The 15675-nt window shown below is 37.0% G+C and overlaps 1 protein-coding gene across 1 annotated transcript; it reads left to right on the forward strand.

The window, feature by feature from the left end:
* Window positions 1-5683: 5683 nt before the first annotated feature.
* On the forward strand, window positions 5684-15675 carry LOC311086266 (uncharacterized protein). The gene is made up of 5 exons (XM_084119058.1): window positions 5684-5735; window positions 14275-14447; window positions 14579-14643; window positions 15073-15173; window positions 15455-15675. Exons 2-5 carry the CDS (start codon window positions 14418-14420, stop codon window positions 15565-15567), a joined length of 309 nt encoding a protein of 102 aa, XP_083975184.1. The 5' UTR covers window positions 5684-5735; window positions 14275-14417; the 3' UTR covers window positions 15568-15675.

Raw genomic sequence — 15675 nt, forward strand, 5'->3', positions numbered from 1 at the left:
TACAATGAGAAACCTACCAAACTTGGCATATCCAAGAAGCGTGGGTATTCGTTGAAGATTTCAGTCAATGTAGGAGTTGCCTTTGATATCCATGATCTGCGCCTGGTGTATGTATTCTCCATTGCTGATTTGACTGAAGGAATGTTCTCTGCAGAGGGCCTGAGTAATTTCATCAGGGTGATCCACTCACCGGTCCCACTGCTCTCCCCCTGGTCCTGCTCCCATCTTGCTCCTGTGTCTAGGGCTGCAACGATTAATCGATTGTTGTTGACCATAACAGTAAATTAATTGCCAGCTTTGTTGATAATCGATTAATTGGTTTGTGTATTTTTTTAAAGGAAAATACATAAAACTTCTGATTGTAGCTTCTAAACTTGAATATTTTCAGATTTACTTACTCCTCTATGACAATGAACTAAATATTTGGTGTGTGGACAAAACAAGGCATTTGAGGACATAATCTAGGGCTTTCACCATTTTATTGATCAAACTACTAGTTAATTAATCGAGAAAATAATGGGGAGATTAATCGACAATGAAAATAATCGTTAGTTGCATCCCTACCTGTGTCACACCCTTTGTTGCGTTTTGTGTAACGCCGCTGACCTGCTTCAAGCTTTCGCCGAATGTTACGCAGCCTCATCTCCAAGAAGCCAGAATGAGACGATGGATCATAAAAATGCTCCTGAAGACATGAGAACAAAATTGAGCACCTACATAAACAGTCTAATGACATAACTGTAAATATAACAAAGTACATTTTTTTATCAAGACACATTATATGCTACTTGACAACTGCCAAGGGATGACAAAAGACACCTGCAAAATATTTACTTCCAGAGTTTAAAACACAAATTTGGCTCTGAAGTAAAGACTGCAGGCCTCCCGGTTCATCTGGCACTGGAACATGCTATATTTATGAAAGCAGAGGGAAATGGAGGTGACTTTTACCATAAAAAATACTATTATGTTCAGTATAGAGCCCAGATATTTATGTTTTGTGCCCCTTTAATTCAACTGAATGTAAAGCTACTAATAATACGTTGAAAGACAAACATGTTGACAGAGGGCCAACATGGTATGTTACTTATTGCATTGGAGTTGCATTAATTTAAGGTTACTTGGTACGTGGAACAATACACAGTGACATGAATTTCAAATCCTACTGCCCAGTCCTAACAGAGCCCTATACACACAACAATGCATTTACAGTTTCAAAACAAAATACCTGTATTTGAGCATTTGTACCTGAAGTATTTGTACCAAAATACCTGTACTCCAGCATTTGTTTGGTGTGGTGCTTCTGCGCTTGTTATGAAGATTTGAAATCTGTCAAAGTTCTTGATTTCTAAGTTTCTGTCAACATCAACAAATTCTTTGAAATCACTATTGTGTTTTTGAACTCTGTCAAATGCAAAACCTGGTTGCTCTGACATGGCTGTATTTATGAGATGTTCAGCACTGTTAACAGTGTAAATTTTTCTTGCGCACTCTTTTTAATTTTTAAACAGAGTAGCCAGAACTTTGACAGGTTCAGATTCAAGAGCAAGGTCCTGGGGAAAAAGAGAAAAGGTGGGAAATGCTATTTACTCTTATGTATAGTGTGCTGTGTGTGAATAAATATCAATACACTTATGTCACACGGTTGCCATTTTCAATATTTTATGCGTGAAAACGAAGCTTTGGTTGTACAAAGTTCAGAAACTCACTGTGCTCGCAAAAAAAAAAAGACGTTGTCCATCGCTGTCTGGAGGATAACTAGCCAGTTCACCACGTTACCAACAGTGAAATTGACTCCCGCGGGAATTCTCGAGGTCGGACATCCGGGACTTGTACTCCCATAATGCACTGCGCGCGCATAGCAACGCGGCGAAGGGTAAAACAAACAAGCGCCCGCCATTAAGCAACATGAAGCGGAAGACAAATGAGCGTCGAGCTCTTTTCCTTTGGTTGCAAATCATGCCGAAAAACTGTTGTGTTGTTGGTTGCATCAACAACAGTGTAAAAAGGAGTGACCTCTCCTTTTATTATTATTATTTTATTAGACCTGGTTTAGTCCTGATTTAGACCTGGTTTAGACCTAGTTTAGTCCTGATTTATAACTGGTTTAGTCCTGATTTAGTGGTGCACCCATTTAGACCTGGTTTAGACCTGGTTTTAGTCCTGGTTTGATTCAAAGGATTAAAAACAAAATCCTGCACAATAATCTCTTAAGAAATACTTTTACTTTTTACTTATATTCAATAACTCTGTATCAGAGCCATGAACACTTTAAATAATAAAATAATACTCTATGTAAACAACACCTGAATTACATTTGAACAAATCAAAAAGTAAGGAGGCTCATGAACACTTAATAACATTAAATAACTCCGTATCAGAGCCATGAACACTTAATAACTCTGTATCAGACTAATGTAAACTGAATAACCTGTTCCATTTGTATTGCTCTATTTGCACTATGTGGTATGCCCACACTCACATTGCTGCTAATGTACATCTGTAAATTCTCTATTTATGCTGCTGTACTTGTGTTGTGCTAATTTGCTGTTTTATTACATTTTTTTACATCTCTTTCCATAGTTTATTATTTATCATAGCAAAGTTTATGTTTCATGTTGCACAAGTACACCGAAGAAAATTCCTAGTCTGTGAAACCTTTCATTGAAAATGGCAATAAAATCTATTCTGATTCTGATATTGCGTCATTTTACTTTTAAATTAGAGTCAACTGGAAGAGCCTTTGGTTTTCCTGCATGTTTTGCAATACCAGTGCTTAGATCGAGGAACACGTTTTAGGACATTCTGTAATAGAAGAAGAAGATCTGTATTCATATAGCGCCTTTCACAGACATGTAGCTAGTCACAAAGCGCTTTACATGAGTGTTTTATTACATTCACTTCTCACCACCGACATACATTCGCATACACCGATATCATTCATCATTAATACAAAGTAGTCCGTTAGTATCCATAACTGACATAATCCACAGCGAAACTTCTGTGAATAGATACCTTTTTGATTTGCCTCGGGCTTTGCCTTCGGTTTGTTTTACCCTTCAAAAATGGCGGCGGCTTGTTGCTACGCAGGTCACATGATTTGTGACGTAACGCCGACCAAGAGAATACCGAGACCCGCGGGGGTCCCGAAAATGTGTCACCCTCTAGTCCAAAAGCAGCCATCGCTTGTTCCCTCTTGTGAATGCATGCTCATATAAAATTAACGTTAATGTACAACGGCGGCGGCGTTGACACAGCAACGGCTGAAATATCTGCTAACGTTTAGCTACCTTTATGGCCCATCAACACTTCCAACACTGGCTATAAATAACCTCATACTAAATGCATGGCGCATTGTTACTTTGTCTGGCCTCATTAACGCTAACGTTAACTTAAGATAATAATGTTGACATTCATGTAACTTAACATTAACATTAGCTTACCAAATAATGTTCAATATTGAAATATGGTTCTGTACCTCACCATTTCCTTTTCAAAACTCGATGTAGGCCAACAGTTAACGTTAATGTAACTTTAAAGTTATCTCTATGTTCACACAAGCTAGCTAGGAGACTAGCTTCTACTGATTAGCTACACCGTTAACATTCATTCTAACCATGACCCAGCAAACACATTTACGTTGTGGCAACGTCTCTGGCACGTTGCATTTCTGCTATGGCAACGTCGCTGTATACGTGCTCGCAACATTGTAACAACGTAGAATTGTAAGACGTGACAGGGCTGTAGCAACGTTGTTGCGCGACATTCAGCAACTGAGAGACGACGTTCTGACAATATTTTTATATGGTGTATTTTGTTAGATAATTATATACTTTTTATCATTTATTGTTTATCTATATTATTTAATGGGGCTATCAACACCTGCAAGTGTAGCCTACACTTTAAAGAGTAAAAATGACAGAAGGTTTCGTTAATTCAACTTTATTAAAATTGCATATAATCAAATTGCACTTCCAAAAGTCATACATTTGTGAAAAAAAAAGAGAAATAAACGAATACACATTTATTTTAAGTATAATACATAAAACATGAAAAGCAAAGGCAGATCAGAACATTTAATGAACAAAACCGGGTCTATATGGCAGACAGTAGCCGAGCAGGTGTCACCGGGGAAACATATCCACAAATCCAGAGGAGCAAAGAAACGAATGAGACTAAATAGCGGAAAAATCAAACGAAAAACTAAACAGTGCGAGCGATGCTTCATTAATCACATTAGAAATTAAAGCTGTAGGTTGTGTTTGATAGCTGAGGTAACTGTTAGGCTAAACGCAATACTCACGTATCCTTGCTCGATGATGAATGAGAACACAATGAGCCCAACAACAGGTGGTTGGAATTTAAAAGGCTGATTTTCCCGCTTCAGGGCAGTGACGAGTACATATGTAGTCCAGTGGTTGTCAAGGCACCCTAGGCACAACCTTAAGCAATGGCCCTGAACGATGGTTTAATGTCAACATTGTGACAACGCTGTAACAACTTCACCACACAACGTAGTTATTGCAACCTTTTGGCCATGTTGTTAAAACGTTGTTAGAAGGTTGGCTACGTTGTGCCAACGTTCTGTGTTTGCTGGGGAGCCAGTTAACATTAGACTCATTACAAACTTAGCTTATACATATCTGAAGATTTTTTATTATTATTATCAGCTCGCCGAGAAATGTAAATGCCACAAAATAATACAAAAATACTTACATCGGTCTCCATGTCTGACTGCATCGTTATTCCCACGCATAGTGAGTGAAAAAGGGCGGACGGAAAGAGCGTTTCAAAAAGACAGTGGCATCCCAGCAAACATTGGTCCGACGGCGACGTCCTGTCCCTGGCCAAAAATAGTCGCGGTAGGACGACAAAATATGCAAAAAATTGTAACAAAAAATATTTCTTAAAAATGCATTCAAATACGTTTGTACATGTCTACAATTCTCTGTGGTTGCATGTAAAGATGTTACTTTGACTTTTAGCTGTGTGTAGTTCAAAATATACCCTGTTGTGATTCAGTTGTGAAAGGACGTCCAGCAGATGACGTCTTCTACACGTGCATTTATAGTCCATCGTCAACCTCTTTAAAATCCTTATGAAATATGCAAAAGCCATTGTGCTTACACATTCACATTCACATACTACAGTAATTTATTTAAGTGCCCAAGTTTTTTCTTAAGAGGTTGTTAATAGTCGTCCACTGACGTCCTTTAAACGTTTAGTAAGACCCATACAAACCAGCACGGAAATCTTTATTAAAAAAAACTTCAGTTTGTTTTACATCTTGTTTTATGTCAAATTCTATTCACAAAGTGCCCCTGTAGTTAAGTAATTGTGAAATCACTGCATTTACTCATTATTCCACCAGTTTCCCATACATTACAATATGATTTCATTATTTTGTTTATATAATTATTAAATATATATAGGCTATATCCATAAGGTATTCATACATTATTCATAAAGTCACAATTTAAAGTCTGAGCTGGATGCAAAAACTGCTGCCAAGATGTTGTAACAAATCTCGCGATATGATATCCCTATAGCAGATAATCTCGCGATATGACAGTTTGTATACTCAACATTCCAGATCAGTAGGTGGCGGTAATGCATCTTTTTATGCTGGTTTGGCAAAACCGCCAAAAACACCAGAAGAAGAGGAGTGAGCGGTAACGTATTTCTACAACACGAGGAGAGTTTTTTTGCGTTTACGAATCATAAAAAATTTACTGGTGGGTAAGTACATTTTGAGGTATTTTATTAATGTATTTTATTTTTACTTGTTTTACTCGGAACAAAAATCCAAAAGCAAGTATAAGCACACTGTCAAGTTAAATTAAGTTTGGCTTAAGTTAGCTAGTATGCTAAAAGGTAATGTTTAATGCTAGGGCCTTTTTTAACCCTAAAAACAAACTCATCTGTGGCAAAACAAAACGTTTATGGAACTTAAAAATTGAAGTAACCACCTTTCAAATATTTTCACAGAATGTTAAAGTGTGTTTGTGTTATGAGATACATAAAAAATGATATATTCAGTATAGCACACACACACACACGTATGTATATATATATATATATATATATATATATATATATATATATATATATATATACATTTCTTTATTATTAGGAAAACTTCTTGAGAAAAATGTGGGATTACTTTGCTTAAGCAAACCTCTTGGTGGTAAATTGATTCAGTAAAAACAAAAATTTGCATAAAAGGAAAAAAACAGTAGTTAAATGGATATGTACTTTGATATCATGCAGCACATAAGAGCACATTGGTTAATTAAACATGTTTAAAGATTAAAATAAAAAGTGCTACTCAGATGTAGCATTCTGACAGTTTTTTCTGAAAATAAATGAAATGAAAGGCACTGCAATGTTAAAACTGTAGGAGGAGCTGAAGAATAATTCACTGAAATCTGTAAATTAATTAGAACATGGCTGACTTCAATAAGTGCTTTAAAAGTATTTTGTCATTTTAGATTTGCTAAACATGTCCTCTGACTATCAAAGAAAGTGGAGACGTCGAAGGGCAAGAGTTGATGCCTTAGCGGAAAAGGACAGCAGCTCAGAATCCGAGGGGACAGTGGAGCCTGCTTTTGTGGGGGAGGAGAACCCCGTCATGGAGGACCCAACACTTGACGAATTACATGCTGTGGCGGGCTGTAGTTCTTCCATTGTCACAGCCACAGAGTACATGAGCAGTGATGATGAAGAATACCATTATGACATCAGTTCTTCAGATACGGAGTGTGAACAGTTGGATGAGACTTCACAGCCCATTGTTGAAACACCATCTCTTCACAATGACTTGGCTAGTTGGGCTACTGCAACAAATCAGACACACAAGGCAATAAATGCTCAGAAGGCATGGCCATACCCTCCCCCAAAGATGCTAGAACCCTTCTAGATACTCCACAAGGAGTGCCAATTGAAAATAAATGCAATGGGCAGTACATTTACTATGGCATTGAACGTTACCTTCTTGAACATTTAGTGAAAGAGACACTGCCAGGACAAGTTGCACTTTCCTTTAATGTAGATGGCGTTCCATTATTTAAAAGTAGTAAAATGTGCTTTTGGCCCATTCTTGGCCAAATTCAAAACAGACAGCCATTCATTGTAGCACTGTATTATGGATCCAGCAAGCCTAGCTCTGTTGAAGACTTCTTACACGATTTCTTGGAGGAGTTGCAACAACTTATCCAAAAGGGTGTTTCCTGCCAGAATTTGATTCACACAGTTACACTGAAGGCCATCATCTGTGATGCACAAGCCAGGTCATTTCTCAAATGTATTAAAAGTCACAATAGTCTGCATGGATGTGAGCGATGTGTTGCAGTAGCACAAAAGATAGAGGGAAGGGTAGTTTACTTGACAAAGGGGCCTTCTGAAGAAAGAAGAGATGATGTGTTCAGCCATGCTGGATACCCTGACCATCAAAAGCAGATATCACCTCTTACTAAAGCTGGTATTTTGTGTGTTAAGCAGTTCCCCCTAGACTACATGCATCTGGTATGTCTTGGAGCCATGAAAAGGATGCTGATCTACTTGTGGCGTGGGCCAGTCACATTCAGATTGAGTAAGGCTCAGAGAGAGCAAGTAGAAAGGAACATAAGTCAACTGAAGGGAGCTTTGCCTGCAGAGTTTACAAGGCAGCCAAGAAGTATGGAAGAATTAGATAGGTGGAAAGCTACAGAGCTTCGTCAGTTCATGCTCTACACAGGACCAGTAGTCTTAAAGGATGTGCTTCCTGAAGACCAGTATCATCACTTTCTTTGTCTTAGTGTTGGTATGAACATTCTTTTAGAGGAAGTGGATGGGAAGAGAGAGTCCTATCTAGGTTACGCACGCAACATTCTGGAGCACTTTGTGGATAACTCGGTGGGTTTTTATGGGCCCACCTTTCCAACATATAACATTCATTCCATCAAACACTTGTCAGATGATGCTACAAACTTCTGCAGCTCTTTGAACCATATTTCATGTTTTCCATTCGAGAACCACTTACAGGTCATCAAAAAACTGGTGAGAAGTGGCAAACAACCTCTAGTGCAAGTCACGAAAAGACTTGCTGAAAGACAGTGTACTGAAACACATGCCACAAGTCAATCTGAAAGGCCAACCAAGATAACAGCAAAGATGCCTGACAACTGTGTACTCTTGATGGACAATGCAGTGGGATTTATTCGAGAGAAAAGAAATAATGGAACACTAAGCATAGATGTCTTCAGGGAAACTGACTGTGACAGTGTCTTTGAAAAGCCATGCAACTCAAAGCTCTTAAACATCATGTTTGTTAGCAGTGACTCGACAATGGCAAAGCGAATGTTGGTAAACAAAGGAAGTGTCTACAAAAAGGCTGTGTGTCTCCCATACAAACAGGGTTACGCTATATTCCCTCAGCTGCACAAACCAGAATGACTTGATTTGGTAATATATTAACTATTTAATTATTTATTATAATATTTACACTGGTGTTTCTGTTGGGATTGGAAAGGCATGTAACAGTATTTATGGAAAACATTAAATCAGCCTCGTGCTTTTAGTTTTGTGGTTGACAGTGGTCAGCATGCTATGACTTGGGACTAATTCATCAAAAAAAAAAAAAAAAGTTCATACAATAATTATAATTTTGTATATACAACTACTAGCATGCATGGTGTCAAGTTGCTTTACAAGTTTTGTAATGAAGGAGAGAATGTGCTATCCTGAAACTGAAACTCTGTCCTCTTGTTTTAATTATTAGGTAATGGACAATAGGGGAGAAGCAAAAAGGACCAGAAAGAGGAAAGTCTTCCGTGACTTTGTTAACGGTACATTGTTATGTGCTTCAAAGCAGCGTCAGATTATCATGTTACTGCAGTCATGCACCATTGTTCAAATGTCAACCTCAAACTGTCACTAACTTATATCTGCTTTATTCTATATAGACTTGGACCTTGAAAATGACAGTGACATGACTGATATTGACATTACACAGCTCAGTCAGAGTCCTCTGCCATACAAAAAACGTAAGTTGCCTACTTTTACTTTTTCAAATAGTCATAAGGACTTCTGGTGTTCTGAATGGTTGTACCTTATCATAAGGGAAGGTGTTTATCCACTACCCATTTAGTCTTGACATTACTTGTGAACATTCAAAAAAACAAACAAAGAAATTGTATATAAATCCAGAGAAAGGTACTTGTAATTTCACAAATTAAAATCGGTGTTATGAGAAACTGATTAGAAAGAAAAGCAATGTCTGTAACAGCTGTGTAGTAGTGAGGATTTAGTAGTTAATGTAATGTTTTAAATACTTCTATAATTATAAGCGTAGCAAAATAGTGTTGAATTAACAATTTGTTTTTGTACAAAGGAAAAGCAGGACCTGTTCAACATAAAAAAATACATGCTGTTAAAAGGGCTGTGTCCTACCCAGAACCACCTCCAAAATATAACTATACAAAACCCCCGCCAGGTAATTGCTTAATTTAACAATATAACTACCTGGTTAAAGGCATTTTTTGGGTGGAGTAATATCAATTCCATTTCATTTGCAGTTGAGGGTCAACGCAAGCAGTATGAAGGCTCTGCACGTTCTTCACAGGGTAAACCAAAAGAAGGTCAGTAAACTGCTTTGTGTTATGTAGATAAAGGTTTCACATTCTACAAATTGAATATTCTAATTTGTCATATGTCCTTGTTTGTGATAAAGGTCAAGTTGTGTGCCCAAAACATTTAGATGAAACCTGCCCAACCCCTGACCTGTTCACCACTACATTAAGTTGTATGTCTGTTTTGTCTAATATTACACAAAAGAAGCATGCTATAAAAAGGAATTTTTCTTCACGTTTTTCTATTGTTTCACTGTTTTATTGTCAGTGGATGTGCAGATGACACCTAGAAGTACCAACCTACCAACATGCATGCCTTCAGCAGTACCAAGTATGTGATTATCTAAAGTCATTGTCAAATTACAAAACGTTGGCAAACCAATATTAGTCAAAATCCCTTCTTGAATGTTCATGGGGACCTCTCGCCATTATCTGGATGCGTAGAGTAGCATGTAGTAGTAAAATTTAATTGTGAAATGGTACAACATTAACTTGTCTTGTCTAATGTTACCATAAAGGGCAGTTTAGTTTAACACCTCGGGATCTCCAAATAAGACGCAGCCAGAGGTACACATCTCAAGAAGTGGCTACTCCAAGAAGTATGTCAATTTTTTTAGTTTGTTTTCCCCCCTTCATTATAGCTTTTACAAGTAAAAATGCAGTGAAATCTTCAAAATTCTAACATGTAATTTTACATTACCATGAAGGGCAGTTTAATTAACGCCTCAGGATCTCCAAATAAGACGCAGCCAGAGGTCCGCATCTCGCGAAAAGGCTACCCCCAGAAGTATGTGTGCCTTTGTTTTTTCTGTTTTTGTTTATTTGTTTACATAGCTTTTACAAGTAAAAATGCAGTGAAATCTTCAAAATTCTAACATGTAATTTTACAATACCATCAAGGGCAGGTTAATCGAACCCCACAGGATCGGCAAAGGTGCACACCTCGTGAAATGACTACCGACAGAAGTATGTCCAATTACTTTACTTCACATTATTGCATTTACATGTTAAAAATGGACCGTAAAACCCACAAAAACTAAAACCTCTTATTTAATATTACCATGAAGGGCAGGTTTATCAAACCCCACAGGATCTTCCAATAAGACGGAGGCAAAGGTCCACATCTGGTGAAATTACTACCCACAGAAGTATGTCCTTGTTTTTCTTTTTTTTCGTACTATGCGTAACATAAGTGCTTGCAAAGCTCCTTTTATCTTCAAAATTCATTAAATTAAATAGTCTATTATTTCCATTACTTTTATTTTTATCAGCAGGCACACAACATCACACCATTGAAGGTCAACCTCAACTAAAAAGAAGTCCTGAATCTTTACAGGCACATGGACATATGTTAAGGCGTATGTGCAAATGTTTTGAATAGTTGATCTGAATTAGCTTTTTGGGGGTTTGTAATGTTTTCATGTCTACGTCCATTCAGGGACTATACAAAGGTTATTTTACCAGAAGTTAGTAATGCTTTATGGCTGTCCATTTTGCATAATAAATGTTGCAGATTGTCACAGTATGAAAATAATGTTCTATTTTTGATAGTTGTTTAATCAAAATGTAATTCCTTTTAAACTGTAAGTTGTAATAAGTCCTCACAATCTACAGAGCTGTGCAAGGAAAATGTAAGTTTCCCCCTTTTCATTCTTGCACCCATAATTGTCAATACAGTTGATTTTAAGCATTTAAGAATTGAATTAAGAAGTTAAATTCAGAACTACTTGTTACTGAGAATTGGCATTTGCAAGTGTAGGATTGAGTGTGAAACAAACACAAATGAATCTTCCAGGTGAATTGTTCAAACATAATTTCTCACAGAACTGAACATTCCAGACACCAAATCACCAACCCCAGAGCCATAAAAGAAGGCTCCAGCCAGCCAGTCTCCGCTGACCAACGAAAACCCCCAGCTAAGAACTTTATGGCCATGCAAGCTTCAAAGAAGATGAGCCCAACTAAAGGAAGAACTGGTAAATGTGAGATAGCTTGGAAAAGAATGATTGGCTCAGAGATAGCACAATTCAGCCCGATCAAGATAACAGCAGAATCTGCTCGAGCCCCAACATTCCAGACCCCCTCCTCCTTAAGGACCTCTGAACGAACAAACAGAGTTCTTTCTCTCTCTAAACCAGAAAACTGAGATTCTTCCTACAGTATACGTAAAACTCATTCAAGAACAATTTTCAATGGACTTAAAACATCATACATCATTCTAGGTGTTTCTACAATATGTGTCCATTTAATATGCTTTAATCCCATATAATTCATTTAATTGTTATAACTGTCAGATGTTTGAATGAAAGTGTGTTGTGTTTCATATCAATATGATCGTATGCTCATGATTCAAAATATGGCTTTATTGAAATCTGTGTAAAATGTTCGTATTCTTATAATAGTAATAATGTCTATACTGTAGCCTCTGTTCTCTCTGCTAGTAAGGAGATCCCAGATAACGCATGATTTATGACTTTGCAAACAAAGCCAGTGTCTAATTGGTCCGATCTCTTCAGGAGGAAGGACAAACTTTGAGTTTAAAAATCTTAGACAGAAACAAAGCTCGCTCTCTGCTCTCGCTCTCTCAGACTAGGAACCATGTAAACGCGCAGACGAAATAACCCAAATCAAGATCTGAAGAACATGGGTTAAACAGCTTCATTCAAGCCATCATCTACTCCTCTCAATTTCCTTTATTTTCTTAGTTTCCTTTCTTTTCCGTTGTGAGTCTCGGTTCTAAGTTAAGTTTTGCGACAAGATTTCGAGCCACGTTTCTTCTGCAAAGCCAGCTTCAAACAAAGACTTTCATTCCGCCAGCACGCCACGTGACTGACCACGTGACCCAGACATCAGGCACGAGGAGACCAGCCAACGAACGGACCGGGAAAACCCCTTTCACGCAACAAAAGGGAATCCCCAAAAGCAAAGACAAGCAAGTACTGCCTCCAGACTAAAGCTGAACTGGTGTATTTGATACAGATTTAATAACCTAGGAAACGATAAAAGGGTTAAACTAATGATTGATGGTTCATTCAGGTTGTGTCTTATAAGTGCATAGAAACTTGGGATTACATCATCTCACTCTTAAACTCACTCTTAAAACTTAATCTTTCCTTACTCTTTTCTTTCTGCAACGCGTATGAATGTGTATGTGTGTGTTTGTGTTAGATATTAGTTTTATGTGTTAGAATAATCAATAAAGTCTTGTTTGTATTTTAAAGAGAAATATTACTTGTGTTATTGTGCTTACAAAGTTTAATGTCTTAAACTTCTGATCTAAGTTACCTTGCTAACTATATAGTGTTTCACTATAGTTTGGATATTTATATCCGTTGCAGAGTTGATAGTTACAGCCAGTTCAAATGAACCGCGAACGAGTCATTTGCTCGGTTATAATAAGTGACTCTTTTGAATTCCCTATAAATTAATTAATAATTCCTTTGAGCTAAATTGTAATCTCTACAAATTAAAAATATCTTACACAAGCCATAAAACAAAGTCTTTGACCGAGATTATGACCAATCTTTTTGTGGAAAATGAAGTCACAATTAAATGAAATGTATATAAAGAACAAGTCATAAATGAGATAAGCAGGAATTTCAAAATTTCTTTACTTTTAGATTGGTAGAAGAGGGAACATGCAGTGGTGTGTGTGTGTGTCCTAAAGCTGATTGGCAAACAGAGCAGTATATATTTGTCAGTGCTGTGTAGCAGTGGTCCATTGTATTATTGTGACTTGGAATGCAGTTTATGCTCTATCTATATAAAGGTAGTAAGTGACTCAAAGTCACTTGAAGACTTTAAAGTCTCTAACCATAATTTGAAATTTTCAGTCAATACTGTGAATGTCTTCTGTACTTCACAAAATTATTGGCTGCAATCTGTCTTGCAGGGTCACATCCACAAAGGACTTGAAATTGGTTACAATAATGGGTTGCTGTGTTTTCCACCCTCTTATTTTTGTCTCTGTGTGTTATGTATTAATTCTGTAGTGAGTTAATTCTAAGTGTACAATCAGACATTCTTGTTAAAACTAAGTGCCTTTTATTACTGCCTTCTGTAATATACAGAATGGTCCTGAAACAGTAAAAACAGCATTTCTTAATGATTTCTTGCCCATTGACAGCTGCATTCCGTAGAGAGAACAGAAGTGAGGGTATGTATATTTATGGTGTTTTACAGCCACAATTTTTTCCTTTGTTAAAATGTAAATTTTCTAAAGTGTTTTACAATTTCAAATAGGTGGAACCAGACAATCAAGAAGCTCTTACCCCCTGCCATCAGCAAGTAAGGAATGTTATATGTGGTGTTTGAAACACAGGCCATTTATGGGAAATCCATTAAAGCAAAGTTTGCAAACAGTCAGTTTGTCAATCTTTTATTAGAGGTACAAGTAGTTGTTTATCAATAATGAAATGGCAATATTGATACCATTGTTTTTGTTCGCTGTCAATTCAGTCTTGCTCTTGAGTTTTCAAAACTTAATTTTCACCAGAAAACAGCAGGCAAACATGCCTGGGAAACAGCTGTCAAATAAACACTTGAGCCTAATGCTCTGCATAAACACGCAGTGTGACTGCAAGTCTCATATTAAATTTTGTGCTTTAAGTACTCAAGTGTCCAGATGCGTGCAAAATACATGTTAATGTAATGATTTTTCTATCAGGATTCCAAAGGAAAGTGTTTAGCCTGCTGTTTGGCCTAAAAGAGGAACTTCAGCAACTTGCTGCCATTCTTGACCCTGGAAAGTCGTCATCATCGTTTACGAGACTAGAGTCTGAAAGTGACCTGAAATCCTTTGAAGAGTGCATGAAAGATGACCAAAAGAAGTGGATCTGTGTAAGTTTAAAATGTGATGAGGATTTTGGGTATATTTCCAGATATACATAAATGCATATGTACGTGCACACACAGATAAGTGTTATTTAAATATCATATTACATTTCTTTTGATTGTGGTGTCACTTTTAGGTTCAGCAACTGTCCAGAATTGGCGGAATGTCAGTCAGAGACTGTGTAAACAAAGTCATGAACAGGTATGTATTTACCTAGCATTGTTTGTGTGTTTAGCTGTGTCATATTTCAGAAAAAAATGACAATAATAACAGTAGCTACAATAATGACCTCAACCTTTGATAATACTATAATTCTGTCACACATTATATCTACTTGTATAATTGCCAGTTTTTGTGTTGAAGTTTTAATGTCTGTGCTAAATCAGGCTGTTCGTAGGACTTTAAACAAGATATAAAAACCATAATGTTAGTGTAAGAAATGAATGAGTCATTACGTGTCACAAAAACTTTGGATAGGGACAGAGCACTTATTACATGATAGACTAGTGGTTGTGAAAGTGTATGTTTTAACACTGCATACACTGCATGCAACTGGCAAGCTGCACAGTACTGCTAATTTCCAATGCATTTTAATATTATGAAGTAAATCCTGAATTGTTTATTTCTCAGAATCATGTCAAATGCCTTAATGGCAAAATTCAACATGAAGGGTGGTGGCCAGCTGGAAAAGAAGGCATTCAAGGCTACACCTTTATATAATATAATACAAGGTAATTTGTGACACACATTGTATGTTCCTTGTGTCTTATTTAGTTAAAAGACCTATTTTTATCAGAAATGTCCAAACGCATAATAAACATGTTTTTAGTCCCAGTGTACTCATATGTGGACATGTATGAAATCAACATCCTGTGTCATGAATTAAGTCTTCATTTTAAATTTTGAAGTCTTGTTCGACTGCATTGTACAATTAGTTTGATAAACAAAAACACTTTCTAAATAAGTGCTTGTTTAACTTCTTGCTTTTTACATTCATATTCTCTTCCCTCAGATGCTGTGAAGAGGTGGAGCCCAAATGCTACTGACTTGGAAATTGACGTAGCAATGGCGGAACACTTGAAACATGCTCCAGGAAGAGCTGGGGGTGGGGGTTATAAGAAGTAAATGGTGGTAAACCCAATGGCAAAGTTACTGAATCAGTGTTTAACCCGTTTATTGTTATACTTTATAAATAAATATACATACACACACAAAATATGCAATTATGTTGTG

Source organism: Abramis brama (genome assembly GCF_963993115.1).
Source record: "Abramis brama genome assembly, chromosome: 7".
Classification (NCBI taxonomy): Eukaryota; Metazoa; Chordata; class Actinopteri; order Cypriniformes; family Leuciscidae; genus Abramis; species Abramis brama.

Coding starts and splice junctions, on each gene's coding strand:
- LOC311086266 (XM_084119058.1), top strand. CDS start 14,418: ATGAAAGATGACCAAAAGAAGTGGATCTGT. Junction 14,644..15,072: donor GTAAACAAAGTCATGAACAG/GTATGTATTTAC, acceptor TTTATTTCTCAG/AATCATGTCAAATGCCTTAA. Junction 15,174..15,454: donor TTTATATAATATAATACAAG/GTAATTTGTGAC, acceptor CTCTTCCCTCAG/ATGCTGTGAAGAGGTGGAGC.